This window comes from Sminthopsis crassicaudata, chromosome 4 (assembly GCF_048593235.1).
Source record: "Sminthopsis crassicaudata isolate SCR6 chromosome 4, ASM4859323v1, whole genome shotgun sequence".
Lineage (NCBI taxonomy): Eukaryota > Metazoa > Chordata > Mammalia > Dasyuromorphia > Dasyuridae > Sminthopsis > Sminthopsis crassicaudata.
The window spans coordinates 436,526,375-436,547,647 of NC_133620.1; the positions used below are offsets into that span (position 1 = coordinate 436,526,375).

The following is a 21,273-nucleotide window of genomic DNA, read 5'->3' on the forward strand; positions in this document are numbered from 1 at the left end:
ATCTAAGGTTAAGAGAGATTGAATAATTTCACTAGAGTACTAAACCAATAAGTATCTGAGCCTTCCACAACCAGTTCTCTACACACTGGGCCACATAGCTGCAACTATAAATCACTAAATTATTAGTAAAAGTTTCTAGAATTTCAACTTGAGTTTACTCTGGCCCATATAAGTATACGTGTGCTGTTAGCCTTGATCAAAATGCCCAAAACATCAGAGCAGCTCTCCTAATTCTAAATTAATCAGAGAACTAACCCCACTCCCCACAAACAAACAAACAAAAAAAGAGAGAGGAAAATAAATGAGATAAAATAAAACCAAATGACCTAACAGTGGTTATAGGCAAAAAGTTTTCTTTATTTTGTTGGAGGAGGGAAACTATACCCATGTTCCCTGATGGTTTCCTCTAATTGGAGATCTGCTTTAGTGTAGCCAAATCTCAGTTTTTTTTTTTGTTTTTTTTTTAATTTTGCTGAGGCAATTGGGGTTAAATGACTTGCCCAGGGTCACAGAGCCAGAAAATTTAAATGTCCAAATGTTGAATTCAAATCTTCCTGACTTCAGGGCTGGTATTCTATCTACTAAACCAACTAGCTGCCCCAAATCTCAATTTTGAACTTATATTAGTGGTTATGAAATGAACTGTGACCCTGGCAATGAGGGATAACAGCAACAAAGAGATAAATTTGATTCAGAGCAGGACTTTATGACTAGAATGTGGCTATTTGTCTGAGCTTGTCTGGGGCTGGTATAAAACAATTTTAGGATTTTGCTGAAGTTGAGATCATTCAGAAGGTGAACCACAAAAGATTATTATTAAGTCAATTTAGGACACAGGCTGCTTGCTGGGCCATGGCTCTGGAAAACAGGGTGTCTTCAAATAGTAAAAAGAGAGACATGATTTTGCTGTAAGGATCTTGACATTGCACATATACATATGAATGGTATCTCATTTGATCAACCAATCAGTAAACATTTATTAAGTGCCTAGGCACTGAGCTTAGCACCAGGGAAACAAAGAGGCAAAACACAGTCCCCAACCCCAAGAAGCTTATAATTTAATGATTCTCATAATCACTCTATGAGGTAGACAGACGAGGAAGACAGGTCCCTAAGACATAGGGACTACAAATCCCTTGTCCAAATTTACAATGCTAGTTAAAAAATAAAAAAAATAAATAAAAAAGCAAGAGATACTCACATCTAGATGTGAAGCCAAATCCCAGTTCCTTCTATATTCTCCCAACTCTTTAAAAAATGTTTCATTTCTTTATATCTTAGCAGTATTGCTCTGAATTCTCAGGACAAATGTTAGTTACTTCATTAGACTATTAAACAGAACTGTCAGTGAAGGAGAACTTTCAAGTTTCTTTTCTCATTTGAAATTTTGGAATAGTACTAAAGCAAATATGTTCTTACAATTTATAATTGGAAATCACTAACTTCACCAAAGTTTGTTCAAGCGTGAAGCAACTAAAGTACCTTTGGAAGGAGAGAACCGCTTTTTCCAGGATTGATAAGTAACCTTGGCTCACGGTTATGATATATTCCCACATCACTTAGTCAATACTAAGTCAATGTACTGGAGAGGAAAAAATTTACATATATAATCCCAACACAAACATTAGTTTTATCTAATTAATAAGTAGGTAATAGAAATTCATGAGACATAAAGTCTGTTTCTCTTTCCACAAGAATTCACAAAATCTCAGCTATATTCATTCTTAATAGAACTATGTGTTAAGGAATTTTGTATATCTTTATGTATATATGGAATTTTATATACCATATATATATATATATATATATATATACATATATATATATGTCATCAGCAATGTGCAGCTGAATGAACATGAATAGAGACTGTTCACCTTCCTAATAAACAGAGAAAGACATAAAAAACTGACATTAGCAAGAATGATTAGACCTAAACAAATTATTTTTACCTTAGGTGATTTTTATAGTTACTAAATAACATGTAAAATCAACTGAAATTGTTTAACCATTCTGATATAAAAAATTAATATTTATTTTTCTTTTCATGTTGCTTTCCTTTCCAAATATATTCTTCTTTTTTTTTTGAGTGATCCCTTATAACAAAAGATGAAAAAAAAGAAAAAAGCAGTTCAGTAAAATAAACACCATAAACCAAAACTAATGGTATATATAATGGTGTATACCTATAGTCTTCTCTCTCTGTAAAGTGAAAGGTTGGGGAGAGCATTGTTTCTTTTTTGTCGGGAGGATCATCCTGTTTCTTTCTTTTTCCTTCCTTTGATGGAAATCTTCCCAAATATGATAAATATTTCCTTATTTCCCTAATAAGATAATATCATTTAATTCCTCTCTACCCTTTGTAACAACAACAACAACAACAAAATTCGGTTCTGCACACATATATTGTATCTAGGATATACTATAAGATATTTAATATGTATGGAAATGCCTGCCATGGAGGGGGGTGGAGGGAAGGAGGGAAAATTCTGAACAGAAGGGAGTACAAGGGATAATGTTGTAAAAAAAAAATTACCTATGCATATGTACTGTTAAAAAATGTTATAATTATAAAATTAATAAAAAATATATTATAAAATTAAAAAAAATTCTCTCTACCTCAGTTTCCCCAGCTATACATTTGAGGATGTTAATAGAATTCTTTTTAGGCTCAAATGAGATAAAATATATAAATGCTTAGTACAGTGTGTGGCAAATAAGAATCCAGGATCATACAACCTTCTGGCCAGAGTATAAGCAGAGGACAACTGTCTCTTCTTTACCTTAGAATTCATTCTTTCTAAGCAACTATAACTCAAACCTTATTAAGAATACAGAACCTAGAATGCTAAAACACAAAAACAACAACAAAAAACTCCACACAGTTGGCACATAGTAGGTGCTTAATAAATATGTTCCCCCCCCCCCTTCCCTTCTCCTTCCTTGTGAGCTTAATTTAGCCTCTTCTGGCTGAATCAAAATCATCATTATGATCTATTTTGTTGTATTGACTGCTTTCATTTAAAAATCACCAAGTCAGGGAGATTTCCTAGCCAGTCAAAAATATCATAGGATATTATCCATAGATTCCCCTTTTATTACACATCCTATAAGAAGACCACCAACTCAGGTTCCAATTAAAGCTTTCTTGCCTTAAAAAATACAAATAACTAGCAATTCTTACTTTCTTTTGGGGAAAGATAAACTCTATCCTTGATTAATCTTTGATGTTCTTGTAGGTTTCGATTTTCTAGTTTTAAGTTTCATTTTTCCAGGTTAATTTTTATAATTGTGAAAACCAAATAAATGTCCATTAATTTCTCACACTTAGTAATGAGATATACTATTCATGCATGTGACATAGGAATGAAAAGGTAAAGCAAGAATGGAATAAATTGTATGAATGAAGTGAATTTATTCCATCTTTTGTTTTCTCTATTCTGCTCTAGGGCCACATGCAATGGGCTGCCCCCCTTATTCTGATTCTCTTTCCACATCTTTCTCTCAAGAGGTTTTTTTTTTAAAACCACTGTAACAAAGGAAAACTTTGCCCTAGCTTTTGACTTCTACAGAAGTTGTCTCTCTTCCCAAACAGGGAATAAAAATAGCTTCCAGGGTCATTAGCAATTTAGTCCCCCAAGAAAAACAGCCAATCTAAGCCAAGACAGAATGACTTACATGTTAACTGTTTGAATTCCTCATCTCTGCCTGTTGCTGATGTATCTGCATGGTCATAGATGAGATCTTGCGCTCTTCTCCACCATTTCTATTGAGCCCAAAGGCTCACACACAAGGAAATATTGCAACAAAAATATGTACATATTTCAAAGGAACCATAAAAGATAAAGGCTAAAGAATCATATATCCTATTTTCTCCCACTGCTGAAAAAAGCTTCATTAGAAAAAGAAAGAACAAGAAAAAGAGAGAGAACTCCTATTGGCCCCTTGGATGGTTATATAAAGTTAGAAAGAGAGAGAGAACTGGAAGTCAAGAATCTACTTGAGTCAGGGATCAAGGCCTATGAAAACTAAGATTTTCAACTTGGAAGAATATCAAGACAGCTTGGCAGTTTAACTTCAGGAATATTTGTAAAGGGCGAGGAGTCAGAAAGTGACTAAAAGAATATACAGAAAATAATTCTAAAACCAGCCATTATTTCAAGGGAAAGGAAATTTAATTAAAAATCTAGAGTACAAGTAGATAAGTTAACAAAGAGAATACTAAAATTGGAAGGAAGGATGGATACTAAAAAAATTTCACACACATGTTTAGATAAATATTATAAGGAAAAGCAATTGAACCAAATGCCTTATGAAATGGAGCAAAAGAGCATGGACAAACGAGATGTTTTAGAATAGTTCAAAAGACACAGAAACTCATAAGAGAACAAGTTAGAAGAGATCAAATAGCAGAGCTTATGATCTGCACAAGAGAACTAATTTAACAGAGTAGAAAAACTTGAATCCACGTAGCAAATCTCCAAAGAAGCTAAAGAGAGACCAATAGGTTTGGAATACAAATATGCTGAAATGAAGGGCAACCTAGATGAAATGAAGCAAAAGAAAAAAAAATTAAGAAACACCTGATCATTCTACAATCAAAAGTTATTGTTCTTCATAAAGGAAGGAAAGGGACCCACCTGTGGAAAAATGGGTCATTGACGGCCCTTTTTGTAGTAGCAAGAAACAGGAAACTCAGTGAATGCCCATCAGTTGGAGAATGGCTGAATCAGTTACGGTACATGAATGCTATGGAATACTATTGTTATGTAAGAAATGATCAGGAGGATGATTTCAGAGAGGCCTGAAGAGACCTACATGAACTGATGCTAAGTGAAATGAACGGAACTAGGAGAACACTATACATGGCAACAAGAAGATTATATGATGATTATTTCTGATGGACATGATTCTTTTCAACAATGGGATGATTCAGGCCAATTCCAAAGGTCCTGTGATGAAGAGAGCCATCTGCACCCAAAGAGAGAATTGTGGGAACTGAGTGCGGATCACATCATAGCATTCTCACTCTTTTTGTTGTTGTTTGCTTGCATTTTATTCTCATTTTTTTTCCTTTTTGAGATTTTTTCTTATGCAACATGATAATTGTAGAACTATGTATAGAAGAATTGCACATGTTTAACTTGTTTAATGTTCAACTGGATTACTTGACATCTAGGGGAGAGGAGGGGGGGGGAAAGGCAGGAAATTTTGGAACATAAGGTTTTGCAAGGGTGAATGTTGAAAATTATCCATGCATATGTTTTGAAGACAAAAGGTTTTAATAAAAAATGAAAAAGAAAAAAAATAGAAAAAAAAGCTTTTTTTTTTTGAAAGACAGGTTAGTCAGTATCAACTTAAAAATTATAAATCTCTAAGAAAAACATGAAAAATTGGTTAAAATACTTACAGTTAATTAAACCTCTTTTAGGGTGCTAAACTCTTCAATGGATTTAGCTTGACAGCTAAGGGTATGCTCCAAACTCATGGAGTGTTCCCTTTCTCCTGATTATAATTGTTGGTTCCATTATTATTAAAACCCTTTTCTTGCTAACCATATGCTCTCCCAGTTCTATTTCATATTTTCCACTTCTGGTATCTATTGCATCTCTTCATTTTTGTCTGTAATGTCTTTTCCTAAATAAACCTACTTTTTTCCAAAGGGAATGGCCATTGTGAATTCTTCACATGATAGAACCCATAACATTTGTTGTTCTCCTAAAACATCACATTAATATTATGTAAACTTATAATAATGTATGAATATTAGTAGATTTGCATTTGGGACCTGAGCCAAAGTGGCTTGATGTGGGAAATCATGGTATTTCTAAGGTACAAAGTCCACTATATGGAATAATATTATGAAGTGACAGCATTTCGTGTGGAATGGTAGTGACCACTAAAACCACCAGAAGTCAGAGTATGAGCGCAGAAAAAAAATTTATTTCTTTCTCATGAGAAAGGTTGTGCAGTGTCTGATATACAAAGCTTTGTTTGAGACACACACACACACACACACACACACACACACACACACACACACACAAGCAAAGGGGCAATTAGCTTTCTATTCCCTAATGCAAGCTCCTCTCTCCAATCCCCTGGCTCCTTTTCCCAATGTCTGGGGTTTCTAAAGCATAATTTCTAAAAATGTGAGGTAAGAAAGCTTGTGTCTATCAAAAGCTTAACACGGCAGAGTGTTTCCCAGTCCAGTCCCTGCCCGTATGGAGCTTCCATTCTAGAAAGGGAAGGCAAAAAAGACTCTTTTCAAATCTGAGACTGCCAGCCCTGATTATAAACTCAGTCCCTACCCCTAAGGAACCTACATTCTTATATTCTTTTGGATAATATAACTTTTACCCTTTACCACCCTCTAATGTCTATGTGGATTTCAATTTTCTGATTCAATTTTCATTTCTCCAATTTAATTTTCATAACTTTGGAAACCAAATAAATGCCCATCCATTTCTCATAATTGTGTTGTGGATAGAGTAGGGAATTTAGAGTCAGGAAGGTCTGGGTTCTAATCTTACCTTTGACACTCTATGACCCTACATAAATCAATGGATTTTCGGTTTCCTCATTTTAAAAATAAACATAATAGTACTACCCTATCTGACAAGATGGATATGAGGAGATTACTTTGTAAATCTTAAAATGATGCAGAAATATGAGTTATGATAAGTGATTGTTTTCATACTGTTACTTTGTCTATATCTGAAATTACTTTAAATGCATTTGCAATCTTTTTTAAAATCTTACTTTAGTGTTCAAATGAATGCCAAAGTCAAGAAAAGAGAGTAAATTTTTAACAAGCAGAGCTTACAAAACAATATATTTTTATGAGGATCAATACTTAACATTTTACATCCAAATGTTAGAGCAGTAAATATTCCTCATGGCAGAATGTCTGACATTTGCATATTCAATCAAAAAAATATCAGTTAGGTGTCAGATCTGTAACTTCAGTTTTCCAATGAAGAAATTTCTCATAAAAGATTTTTTTAAAATAGGATTTGTGAGAAAAGCAGTATTGCATATCACACTATAAAACAATCTCGGTTTCACATTTTGAGATTAAACTTCTGTGTACATTATTTGAATCTAAATTTTCATTTGCATGAATAAAAAGGCATTTTGATTTTCAAGTTTTATTGGTGTCTTTTGTATTTTACAAATCAATTCCTGACATAATTTACCTTCTCCCACCAGAATGTTCCTTTGTAACAAAGGGCAGTTAAGAAAAGCTGAACAACAAAGCTGCAATTAGCAGTGTATACAACATTTTATATATCTATTCTTTTACTATCTACCCACAGAAGGGTCGAGGTTTATTGTTCTTTGAGAACAAAGATTGGTAATTTCATTTAATTTGAATGCTGTTCTCTTTTAGTCTTACAGCATCATGGTCATTGTATATATTGTTCTCCTGGTTCCCTTTCATCTCCTTGAAACAATTGATTTGTGTTTCCATGTTTTTTTTTTTTTAATTACTCATATGCATTGCTTCTTACAATGCACAACATTCATATGCCACAATATGTTCATTGGAGTCATCTTCCATCAATGAGCTTCCACTCTGGTTTCCAGATTTTTGTTACTATGAAAACTGAGCAAGGCAATTTTGAAAAATATTCTTGTTCTGGAATATCAAAATATTTTATGACCAGGACTGGATGAGAATTTGTGTCTTGGCTTTATGAAAGATTCATCTAATCTCAAAGATCAGAGGAATGTTCTTTTCTTAGTGAGAAATTTTCATGGAAATCCCAACTTTAATGTGAAAATTCTTGAATTGGATACCTTGCCAGGTAAAGCAGGTGACAATTTGATTATGGTTTCTCTATTCTGAAGTGTTGTAGATTTGTTGATAAGATTGCAGTCGTGTCAGCTATTCATGATTTCAGAAGTACAAAAAGTACAAGTTTGATTCCCTTTTTTTAGAAAAGGTCAATTAACTGCAGTAGAATACTGTTGAGAATTGATTCTATTGTATAAATGTGCAACAGATTAATAATTCATCCAATGTTCTAGTTGACATGGAAGTCAACTTCAATTCAATTTTTTTCATATTGATACATTATAATTGAAGACACTGAAATCCTTTTCGAATTTGTCAAAGTGGAAGTGAAGCAAACTTTGTTATACTTCAATCTAAGATTTTGAAAAAATGAGCTATTTTTGAAAGAATTCTAATAATGGCATTTATTTTTTCAGTTGAAAATGTTACCATTATTTTTTGTTTGTTTATTTTATAATTTAATATTTCAATAATATTTTATTACATGTAAGTACAATTTTTAACATTAATTTTTTTTTTAATTTTGAGTTCCCAATTTTCTCTCTCACTTTTTCCCTCCATAAGTTGACACACAATTTAATATAGGTTACATATATGCTCAGTCAGTCATGTTACTATTATTCTTCATAGTTTTTTGAATATTCCAAATAATTATTTTGTTGCTGTTTTTTTTTTCTTTTTTGTGAAATGGTCCTATCATTTTCAATGATATCATTTCTAACATGAGCTAAATGTCTCATATCAGAATTTATATATCATTAGTTGCAGTTAAATCATGGGGAAGGAGAAACATCTGGAACACAAAATTTTGCAAAGATAAATATTGAATACTATCTTTGCATGAATTTGGGAAAATTAAAAAAAAAAAACTATTTAAAAAAAGGATTGAATGTATTTCTAAAATTCTTTAGTGTTCTCAAGATGCTTTCTTTCCAATAAGTTGGTGAAGGTAATATAGCAAAGAAGAGTCAACCAAAATACTAGAAGAAAATTGGCAAAAATCACTTTTAGCTGGTTGCTTAATGGAGGAGGTAGTGTTTGATCCTAGATTGGCATCTGTGTAAGGAAGGAAGAGAAGATGCAAGAGAGGGTGTGGAGGTAGATTCAACAGGAATTTTCAACTGATTGTGTGTAAGGCCTGAGGGGAGAATAAAAGCCCAGATTTCCAGCATGGGGAAATTGTGGTACATGACATGAAAAAGAATGAGGAAGGTGTGTGGTAGGACAGGGTTTTTTGGGAAATGATAAATCCTCTTTTCACTTTGATGTAAAATGGTCTTTTAAATGGATTTTATGTCCTCAGATCATATTTTAATAAGAATTTTCAAGCCAAATGTAATGAGAGAAAAGTACTTACAGATCAGAGATGTTTTGATATACTTAAGGAATTTTATCCTGAGTAAATTAGTATTCCAACTGTAAAGAAAATGTGTGAATTCATCCTCTCAGTACCAGGAAAGAGTACTGAATCTGAAAGGTCATTTTTGTTGATTAACAACTTTTGGGGACAAGAAAAATAATTGATCATCCCTGAAACCATAAAGTCTCTCTTGATAATTTAAAAGAATTATTTAGAGATGATGAGAGATGTTTAAAAGAGGTAAGATTCATAATTATAGAACAAACTAAATTACTTCTTTCAGATAAGTAACAGTGGAACAATCAACATGACATTAACTTCAGCATTGTTCAGGAAGGAAAATGACACTGTATTAATTGATGAATGGATAAAGGAAATATCTTTTATTAGGAGTTGACTATGTGACAAGCTCTATGCTAACTAAGTACTAGGGATATAACTACAAAAACAAAACTATACTTGTTCTCAAGGAATTTACTTTATAACAGGGAAAATGACATATACATATATTCATCCATCCATCCATTCATCCATCCATCCATATGTGTATATATATGGCATACACAAATCAAATGCAAAGTAGCCTTCAAAGGAAAGGAACTTATAGTGGGAGACCCATGCAGATGTGGACACTTGAGCTGAGTCTTCAAGGAAGCTGGGTATTGCAGGAGGTAGAGGAGCAATCAGAGAGCATCAGAGGAATGGGAGCCAGTTTGTGCAAAGGTTGTTATTGTTGTTTGTCCTTCATTCTCCAAGACATCCATGACATCAGGGAATGGATTGGATTTGAATGAGGGAGTGGAGATGGAAGATAGATTGTGTTTGATGAACACCAAATAATCAGCATGTCTGCACCTAGGAGAACAAAGTGGGGAGTAATAAGTGAATAGATTGGAAAGAAGGTAGAAAAGGGCCAAGTAAGAAAGAGCTTAGATCCCAGAAGTAGTTACATTTGATCCTAGAGATAATAGGGAATCACTGGAGTTTGTTAAATAGGAAAGAGGGACATTGTCTTGTATGTTAGGGAAAAAATCAGTGACTAGAATCTGTGGAGGAAGGACCTGCAGAGTGGGAAAACTTGAGGTAGGCAGACCAATTATGAGGCTATTGAAATTTTATAGGCAAGAGATGACAGATGTGGCAAGGAAGATCCAGCAAAGAAAACTGAGGGAATGGCCAGATGGGTAGTTTAAGAACTAAGAAATAACAGAATCACAAATACACAGAAAGAAGAAAATATCTCTGAAGAGAAGGGGGAGGAACAGTGTAGTTTGAAGGTAGAGAGGTCAAAAAGGATGAAGACAGAAAAGAGGCCATTAAATTTGACAATTAAAAGATAATTGATGACTTTGGAGACAGCAGTTTCAGTTGAGTGATGAGGCCAGGGACCAGATTGCAGAAGGTTAAGAGGCAAATAAAGGAAAGGATATGTAGGAACAGAATATAGTCAACTTTCTCAGACTCTGAGAAAAGAGGCATTCAGTTAGCAGAAATGGGAGAATCTAGTGTTTTGGTTTTTTTTAAGAATGTCAAAAATATTCAAAAAGATGACAAAATAATTTCAAGAATGCCAAAAAAAAAAAAAAAAGCCAAGCTATAGACATGTTTGTAGATAACATAAAAGCAATGTATGCATATGGAGAAATGGAAGATTAGAAAGTGGGGATGGCAATTAGCTGGAAAAGACTGGAGAGGAAGTGTCCAATTGCATACATAGAACCAGCATGGATGATAAAAGAGAGAGTTCATTGCATTTTTAAAGACTAGAAGAAATAGGGAATGAAATCAAGAGCTGTGAGGTGAGGAAGAGGGAAGAAGAGAACACTTCTGTTTTCTCTGTTTTCCCCATAGATTATGAAAGGGAATCCTCAGGTGAGAGGGTAGGTAGGAGTGTACTATGGGAAGTTTGAGGAACAATCTGAAAATGTGGTGAGTGGGACAGAGAATCAGTGAAGGAGAAGGAAAAAAATGCCTTCTTGCTGTGAGGGCCCAGAAGAGATGGGACAGCATAAAACTGGAGTGGACCCATTTGTATGACCTCCACCAGCTTCATTCAAATACTTGGGGGGACTATGGGAGCAGGTGCAAAAAAGGACAAGTGATGGAAATAATTAAGAGGATTGATTTAGAAAGATATGAGGAAGGATAGAATGAAGGAAGAGTAGAATTTCATATGGAGATGAATGGTTTTATTTATTTATTGCTGAGGCAATTGGGGTTAAGTGACTTGCCCCAAATCACACATTCAGGAAGTGATAAATGTCTGAGACCAGATTTGAACTCAGGTCCTCCTGACTTCTGTTTTATTAAGGGATCAATATAGGTAATTGAGGACAATGTGGCTAGAATGTAACCTAGTTAAGATGACTAGTTAGAGACATGACCAAAACCAGAACCCAGGACTTCTACCTCTTATTATAGTTTTTTTTTCTTTATACCAATGCTGCTTTATATATAAATAAATATAAATAAATAAATAAATAAATATATATGTGTATATATATATATATATATATATTCTATATAATTAGCAACACACAGGGGCACATACAATAAGATATATATACATATATAACTTATAACAACTTTCATAAATGCAGTACTGTTAAGCTTTATGGACACTTCTACCTTATGATCTCTCTTCCAAGTTTTTAGGACATCACTCTGTCCTGGTTTTCCTGCTACTTTTCTGACTCCTCCATCTCAGTCTCCTTTGTTGGATTCTCATGTAGGAAATACATTCACCTGGAGTGTTCCTCCAAGCTCTGTCCTAGGCCTCTTCTTTTCTCCCTTGATACTAGTTTTGTACTATTTTGTTTAATGATATCAACTTCCTTGGATTCAATTATCATCTCTATTTTTTTAATATAGTGAAGTAAGGCGTGTGTATTTTATTTGTAAAGATCTCTCCCTTTACAAAATAATTCACCTTTGAAGTGTTTTTTCCCCTTAGGAGTACTTTTTAAAAATTATCTCTAAAGATAGTTTTTACAAACTAAAAATAGTTTTTATCATCTCTATTAACATGATTCTTGGATCTACCTGTTCAGCCCCAATCTTCTTTCTGACAACTAGTTGTACTTTCATGACTATCTATCCTCATTTGAAGTGCATGCAACATTTCATATGCACAGCATCTCTATACCTCTCTATTTAAAAAAAAATGAATTCAAATCTGTTTTTGTTCCTTCTTGACCAACTCTCACCCCATTGGAAAAAAAATAAACAATTTCTTATAATATACAATCAAGCAAAACAAATTCCCTTCAGGCTGATCTATATGTGTGTATATATATATATATATATATATATATATATATATATATATATATACACACACACACAATATACACACATATATATGTGTACACATGCATAAACATACATATAGACATACACATGTGTATACATGTGTGCAAGAAACACACGTGTCTTATTCTATACCTTTAATTCATCACTTTACTATAACGAACAGTATGTCTCAGTCACTAAAGTGATTTTCCTAAAGCAAAGGTCTGACAATGTCACCTTTCTATTCAACAGACTCCAGAGGCTCTCCAGCACCTCCAAGATCAAGTAGAAAAGGTTTTTTTTTAAAAACCTTTTATAACCTGGGCCCTTTTTCCTCTTCCTGTCTTGCACTTTACTCCCCTCCACATGCTCTTCAATCTGGGGAGATGGGGCTCATTACTTTTTTTTGCACATGACAAAAATCATCTTTCAGATTCTGTTTTCACTGACAGTCCTCCAAGCCACTCTTAACCTCTGCTTTCTGGCTTCCCTGAATTCCTTCAAGTATCAGCTAAATTCTTTCCTTTGGTAAGAATTCCTCCTTAATCATAGCATTCTCCCCCTGAGATTATCTCTAATCTAAAGCAATTTGAAAGTAGAGATTATTATTATTTTTTAAATTTTGTATCTTTAGTGCTTATCACAGGGGCAAGCCCAGAGTCTGTGATTGATAAATACTTGCTCACTGACTAAAATAGTATTAAGATTGTGCTCCTGAGTGAATTCATCTAAATGTAGAAAGAACTCCAAGGAGATAAGAGTATATGCTTTAAGGTGATGACATAAAGATCCTTCTTCTAGGTGAGTTGTTTTTGTTTTTGTTTTTACATCTAGAGGCTGGGGACCTGCAGATAAAGAAGCTAAACTCAGGGAAAGGATTTAGTTTGAAATCTCATTGCTTGTGTCCTGGGCAATAAAAAAAAACTCTGTTGACCAAGCTAAGGGCAGCTGAATAATTACAATAACTAATTTCTCCCTTTGTTAGAGTGTGCTAGGTGCTTTCTTTTCAAAACCACATAAGGTGAATAGTGCTAGTATATTTATTTCCATTTTACAAATGAAAAGACTGAAACGCAGAGGAGTCACTAGTTGAGATTATAATTCAGATCCTTTCACTAATGAAATACAGATTTCTAGGGTAGCAGAAAGTTTTACGTTTCCTGAGCATTCAAGACAAGTAACTGGCTAGACTATGCCAAGTGTAGTATTGATGCTAATTAAAGGCTGGTAGCAGAACAGCGACCTCATTGAAGATGGAAACTTGGTTACTGTTGGTTTCCTACACTCAGGACATCCGAGAAAAATTTTGGCAGAGGTATTTCAGTCACATGAGATGAGGTTGGGAGGCTATTTTGATGTTGGAGTTATTGCTCTAAAATATAGGGTCTGGTTATTGCTCTTATCAGTCCCACAGTTTTGGACTGATAAAATCAGTATAATTACCTTGTCTATCAGGGACCAAAAAAAAAAAAAAAAAATTCAAACAACACCCCCTCCCCCAAACAAACAAACAAACAAAAACAAACCTGAGTGTTTGATCAATCGAATTCTAACTTTCAAAGAACCACAGAAACTTACATAATATAGTTAGAGCCTGGGTATCCCTGATACTACATCCTATTTTAGCAGACACTTGGTTGGTCTATCAAATCACCAGCAATCCCCCACTATATGCCTCTATTATATGTTGTTCAGTTGTTTTTAAGTCCTGTACAACTCTTTGTGACTTGTTTTGGAGGTTTTTTTGGGCAAAGATACTGGAATGGTCTGCCATTTCCTTCTCTGGCTCATTTTACAGATGAAAAAGTTGAAGCAGACAGGGTTAAGTGATTTGTCCAGAGTCACACAGTTAGTGTGTAAAACCACATTTGAACTCAGGGAGATGAATCTTCCTAACTCCAACCCCCCATATTCTATCCCTCTTGGGGAAGCTATTATATTATCCTTACTATATACCATATTATTGTCCCTGTCAGGAATACAATTCTTTTTAGGTATATTTAGGTGGTAAAAGATAGGAATTTATTGCCTACTATGTTCCAGGCGCTATGCTAAGAGCTTTACAATTATTATCTCATTTGATCCTTGCAATAACCCTGGGAGGTAGGCACTATTATTACCCCCATTTTACAGCTGAGAAAACTAAAGAAAATAGGATTGAATGGCTTGTTGAGGGTCACATAGCTAGGAAATGGCTGAGGCTGGATTTGAATGCAGATCTTCACAGTCCAGATTCAGCACTCTATTATCTAGCTGCCAATTATTAGGTCTTTCTAATTCTTTGTACCTTCATGCTAACTATCTAGATTTTGCATTGATTGGTACGTGAAGTACATACATTCTATTCACTGAGAAACAGGTTTGACTAGAAGAAATAATACTTATGATCTGAGAGGCAACCTGCACCGGACTAGGAGATTGTAGTTGGATTAGTGGTCATGGGTGAATAAGCCTCTCATATCTTGTTTCTTCATCTTTAAAATGGGAATGATACTTGTGCTATCTGATCTACATGACTGTTCCTAGGAAAGTGCTTTTCAAAACTTAAAGGGATACACGAAAATGTTATTCTTTATTCCAGGAAAGTCATTTCACAGATTAAGTCTCTTCGAAGCCCAAAGAAAGATTGTGAGTTTATAAAGCTCTTAAGTGACAGAGTTTAAGACTATAATCCATTCAGAAAAACCTGGAAAGACTCTCATGAACTGATGCTGAGTTAAATGAGCAGAAACAGAAGAACATTATATGATGATCAACTATGACAGACTTAGGCCTTCTCAGCAATACAGTGATCCAAGACAATTCCAAAAGATTTAGGATGGAAAATGCCTTTCATCTAAGAGAAAGAATTATGGAGGTTGAATGCGGATGAACGTATACTATTCTTACTTGCTTTTCTTCTCATGGTTTTCCCCTTTAATTCTGATTTTTCTTTTACAACATGTCAAATATGGAAATGTTTAAAATGACTAACCTACATCAGTTTTTTTTTTTTTTTCTGTTTGGGGGAAGAAAGGTTGGAGGGAGAAAAAATTTGGAACTTAAAAATCTTACAAAAAATAAATGATCTATATAAGTATTTGGAAAAGAAAATTAAAAAAAAAATTATTAAGTGGGGGAAAAAAAGACTAGAATCCAGATCTTTTAAAAAAATGCTTATTTCCTGTTTTCCATATCATTTTGTCACTTAGATTATTTCTGAGGTTTCTTCCAATTCAAAGATTCAATTAATGCAGCTAACATTTTGGCCAACATATTTATACAAATAAAAGTTGTTTGTGGCCTTATGTTGTGATTTTTTTTTTTCCCTTTGGATTAAGAGTGGGAACTTAACCTCAATGAAATATGATGCACCTAGAACAATGCCCATGTGCTCCTTGTCACAAAAAAGGACTCCCTAACTGAAAAAAAAAATCTACAGATATTGTGGACAAAATTCAGGCCTTATGATTTTAGATGAGATATTCCAGTCAATTTTGCTTTCACAGCAGAATAAGTAGTAGTCTACGATTTCCCTACCCCAAGTTCAAAGTGTGATATAGTGGGGGAAATAAAGAAGTGCTTTGGCCCAGATAATGAGGCAGAAAGGAGGTTTGGAGTCAGAAAAAGCAGGAGATGGTAAGAAGTAACTGGTCTGGAGTAAAGAAGCAAATGAAACTTTCTGATTATACTGATAATCACTGGAGATTTTGAAATATTCTGTTTCTACATGTGATTTCTAGTTATCTCATAATTTAACAGGACAGCAGTATGCTCTTCTGAAGAAGATATAATTGGATGAAGGAGAAACAAGCCTGCTTATAGTTTTCCTTACAAACTCATTTTGTGTTCTAGCCTTTTCTTCACTTTATAGTATTCTTCAATCTTCTAGTATTACTAATCAACTAAAATTAAAAGGGGGAACATAAGGAGTCATGATTATACATGGGAACTGACTTTCTTGAATAATAAAATTATTCTTGCAATAAATTATGATTCCAATAACACTCAAAATAGCACTTGGAGTTGTATTTTTTATATTGCTGTAGGTGTTAAAAATGCATAGCTACTGGAAAGAATCAACACATGACAGAACAATACAAAATATGTTTTAATTTTAATATCGTTTCCAGAAATGAACTTATAAACCTGAAATTCATATACATGTCAATTTTGTTTTGTAATAATTTCTTGGGACTACATTTTATTTTCATTAAAATATTAATTCAGATAAATTTCCAAGAGTGAAATCAATATTGAGTTGCTACTTCTGAAACTTGTATTTTTGATTTAAGCACTAATATTTTTGGAGGGCAAAATACTCTCAAGTGATTTTCTGAAGTGAAATGTTTCCTGTTTGTGTACATTGCTGTTCATGTATATCATTTATTTGTTTATTTTTCTGAGGCTGGGGTTAAGTGACTTGCCCAGGGTCACACAGCTAGGAAGTGTTAAGTGTCTGAGACCAAATTTGAACTCAGGTCCTCCTGAGTTCAGGGCTGGTACTCTATCCACTGCGCCCCCTAGCTGCCCCTCATGTATATCATCTAAATTATATAAGATATGACCTTATTATATAATTATTATATAACCTTATAATTATATAAGATATGACCTTAGTTATCACAGATTTAAAAACTCCAGTAGATAGAGATCCATTAAAATAGAAAAGTTTTGTTTTCCTCCATCACTATGACTTTTCAATATTGTCCTTCCCCTCAACATTTCCTCCCTTGCAACAATAGACACACACAGGTTAATAACATACGCATAATTTTGCACTTGTTTTCTACCAGCTCTCTACTGACTCTAGGGAAATTTAATTTTATTATCACAAAGAAGTCCTTTTCTTATATGGCATAGTCCAGTAATTGAACGAGAGGTTAATCAGTAGTCCTAGAATTCCAAAACTCAGATACAAATGTGAACAATTAGCTTTCAGTCTTAATGAAGTTTCTCTGAAGCAAATTCATTTAAAAATGGAAAATGCCAGAAAATCAGATAAGATCTAGCAGGAGCCCCAAAGCAGCTTTAAAGACCATGATTTAGAGCCATTTTTCTCAAACTTTTTGGTCACAGGTTCCTTATTCTCTTAAAAATTGAGGACTCTCCAAAGAGCTAATATGTGTTTTAAATCTATTAATACTATACAAAAAACTAAAACATCATACATGGTATTATTAAAAGTTTTTACTTTGAGAATATCCCAAGGAGGTGTCAGGGAATCCCAAAATACCCTCTACCCCACTTTGAAAACCATTAATATAGCGGAACCAGTGATAGAGAGGCAAGGTTACTGGCCTAAAAATATAGGCCCGATTCTAGTTCTGGTCCCATCACTTTTTGGTTGCCATCTTAGGTAGATTACATAACCTGAGATTTATTTCCTCATCTGTAAATAAAGTCGATTGGGATGGATGAACTTTAATCTCTTCTAACATTCACAAAAACAAGAAGGAAAAAACAAATGTTCTGGGGATAACCATTGAAAAAATAATAGCATTAAAGCTGAAAGAAGCCTTATGACTGAGGGTGTCCAACTATCTCATTTTACAGCTGAGGAGCCGGTGACTAGCCCAAACCACTACCGGGAACCCGAAATCTGTTCCCGGGGATGTCGGAAGCCAGTTGTCGGGAGGGTATTAGCCGGGAGCCAGGAGAGCCAGGGCATGCTGGAGTCCGTTCTGACCGGCTTGGGAGGGCCACTGTGAAATCTTCAGTACTCACATTCACAACTCAGAAATCAGAAACTGCTACACATCAGAGCCTGGTTTTGTTGATTATCTAGGTTTGAGTTAATAATGCAGATTAAATTTAATGTAGCCCTTGCCCCTTTCTCCCCTGTACATATTTACCTGTACACTTTCCTGTATTGTTCTACAAACCCAGTCTGAGCTCAGCAGGTGTGTGAGAGAAGGCTCAGTCAGTGAAGCCATCCCCAGACTGGAGACTAATAGTAATATTAAGTGCGGGCACTTATGTAGAGCTGTAACTTTTGCAGTTTTATACCCACTTTCTCATTTGCGCTTCATCATACCCTGGGGACGGGACCAACTTCTGGGCTTGCAGAAATGGGGTGTGGGGAGCTGGTGTGTAGGAAGGAGTTAGCATGGGGAGATTTTGGGAAACCGGAGGGTCCGTTTTATTTTCCGTCCATTAGAGTCCCAGCTGAGTGGTCAGTGCTCTGTGGTCAGGATGTAGAGGTTCAAGCCACGGGCGGTGGGGAGCTGGATGACCGCACCCACTTCAGCCCCTCCTTTTCACCCAAGGGGAGACGCGGGGCCAGGTGGGTTTAAGCGATGGGGACCCCGCTGAGCCCGGCAGTCCGTCTCCTGGGGCTAGTCATCCTGCATCCAGCCCCGAGGGGTTAGGGGATGGGGAGGAGAGGCGAGAGCTACATACATGTAAGATTCAAGTTTAAATGCCGGATTGGGTTGGACTTGTCCAAATCCTGCCGTTTTAATTAGGGGACTGCCGGTGACTTGGATTTGGGAAGGGATGCGGGTCTCGGCTGGATAGCGCCCGCCATGCTCTGCCCCCTCCCCGCCCCACATCGGAGACCACGCCAGGGCTGGAAGGTTCCTCTCGGACCAGATGACGGAGGGGGCCGCGAGTGTTGGAAGGGCGGCGGAGGGACCAGCCCCGCTCCGCTTGCCCCTGAAGGCCGGAGTAAGATCAATGGGTGCAGGTGGCGAAAAGGCAAATAAAGGCTTGCTGCCAGGGTAGAGGACCATCCAGGGGCGGGACGAACGGGCTGACAGCCTGGGCACGGCGGGACCCTGAGGGGGGGCCGGCAGCCGGGTCCGGGTTGCGGGCGCCGGGACGCTAGGGGGCGGGGGCGGGGAGGGGGCCGGAGAGCGTGCGCGCGCACCGCCAGCTCACACCGCACACACACTCGCTCGCGCCTGACACCCACTCGCGAGCCGAGACGCGGAGGCCGCGCTCGTCCCCTCCATCGGCCGCCCTTGCTCCCCGGCGCGCGCCCGCTCGCTCGCCCCCACCCAGCCGCCCAGCCTCCCAGCCGCCCGCGGTGGGGGCGCGGGGAGAGGCTCGGCCGCCGCGCGCGGGGCCGGGGGGCCACGGAAGGAGGACGGAGCCAGGCCCGGCTTGGCCCCCGAGCAGCCGCCGAGTCCGCGCGTCTGTCCGGCGGCGGCGGGGAGCCGAGGGGCCGGCCGCGGGCCCGCTCCGGAGGCCGGCGTAACCGCCCTCCCCCGGCCGCCCGCAGCGCCGCCACCGCCGCTCGTCTTCGTCGTCTTCCTGCTCGGCGTCCTCCTCCTCCTCCCGGCGGCCGAGGAGAGGAATGAGCAGCCGCCCTCTGCGGGCTCCGGGACCGAGCGGGCCCGGCCTGGGTGCTGCCCACGCCGCCAACGCCAACGCCGAGAGCGAGCAGGCCTGGGCCGGTTCCGCCCGGGAGCCGCGGCCTCACTCCGCCCGAGGCCTCCAGAGCTACCGGCCCCGGGGCTAGCGCCGCCGCCGCCGCGTCCCCTCCCCGCCCCCCGCCGAGAGCTCCTGCGGCCGCGGCAGGAAGTGCCCCCCCACCCCGCCCGAGCCAGCAATAGCCGCAGCCGCCACGGCCACGGCCACGACCACGCGGGCGGCTGGAGCCGCTTCGGGGCCGCGGGGATCCCCGCTCTGCTTTCCCTTCCGGTGACCCATGAAGCCCGGCGCCCCGTGACGAGCTCGTGCGGCCGTTACTCAGCCCGCCGGCCGCTCAGGCCCCGGCGTCCGCCCGCTGCCCCCGCCGGAGCAAGTCCCACACGCGCCCTTTTTGAAACTTGAGAGGATCCCGAGTGGAGGCATGTAAAGCCCCCTGGGGGGCCGCGAACGCGGAGCCCGGGCGCGGGGAGGAGGCATCGAACGCGCCGGCGCTCGGCCGCTGCCCTGCGCCGACGACTGCGGGAGCTGAACCCCGGCATGAGGGGGCCGCCGCGCGCTGCTCCCCGGGGTACAGGAAGCCGAGAGGCCCGGAGGGTGCGGAAGAGCCTGCGAGCGTGACTCGGTTCTGGGGGTGGGCGTGGGAGGGGCCGCTGAAGGTGAGGGCCGGGGACCGGGGTACTTGTTGAATAAGCACAATATCCTCCGGTGCGGACGGCGCCGGGCTCCGGGGGGTCCGGGGCGACCGACGTAAGATGCCGGCTTTTTGAACTCCTCGGAAAAGCCCACGATGACCACCCCGGCTCTGCTTCCCTTGTCTGGACGTCGGATACCCCCCCTGAACCTGGGGCCGCCCTCCTTCTCCCACCACAGGGCCACGTTGAGACTCTCGGAGAAGTTCATCCTCCTCCTTATTCTTAGTGCCTTCATCACCCTCTGCTTTGGGGCATTCTTCTTCCTTCCGGACTCCTCGAAACACAAACGCTTTGACCTGGGCTTGGAGGATGTGCTGATTCCCCACGTAGACACCGGCAAGGGCGAGAAAGACCTCGGCGGCTTCCTGATCCACGGGCAGGGACATGACGAGCACAGACACAGGTACGCCGCCCACGGGGGGCTTCGGGGAGATGGGGGGGCGGGTCTCATTGTCCCCGGACCGGGGTGGGGGGGGGGGAGGAAGAAGGCTTGGGGCTCGTGCGCTTCGGTGAATTCCAGACTTTCTGTAACAATCAGAATCCCAAACTCGGAGTTCTCAGGAAAATCATCTCATTCAAATCTCTAATTTTAAACCTTGGGAAACTGCAGGCTTGAAAAGTCAGTGTTAAGGTGTCAAATGGGAAATGAAAAAAAAAAAAACATGTACGCACCCCGGTGTGTATGACCCAAAGTCACTGTGGCAAATGTGGAGAAATATGTACATATATATGGCCTAAAGAATATGTGTGTGTATACGTGTGTCACAAGCGTTATG

The 21,273-nt window shown here is 38.6% G+C and overlaps 1 protein-coding gene across 1 annotated transcript in view; it reads left to right on the forward strand.

The window, feature by feature from the left end:
* The first annotated feature begins 19,729 nt into the window (after nucleotides 1-19,729).
* MAN1A2 (mannosidase alpha class 1A member 2) overlaps nucleotides 19,730-21,273 on the forward strand; it is a 200,317-nt gene continuing 198,773 nt past the window's right edge. Inside the window, exon 1 of the mRNA XM_074263218.1 lies at nucleotides 19,730-20,900. Within this exon, the coding sequence (XP_074119319.1) occupies nucleotides 20,593-20,900 (308 nt within the window). The 5' untranslated portion in view covers nucleotides 19,730-20,592. The remainder of the gene's footprint in view (nucleotides 20,901-21,273) is intronic.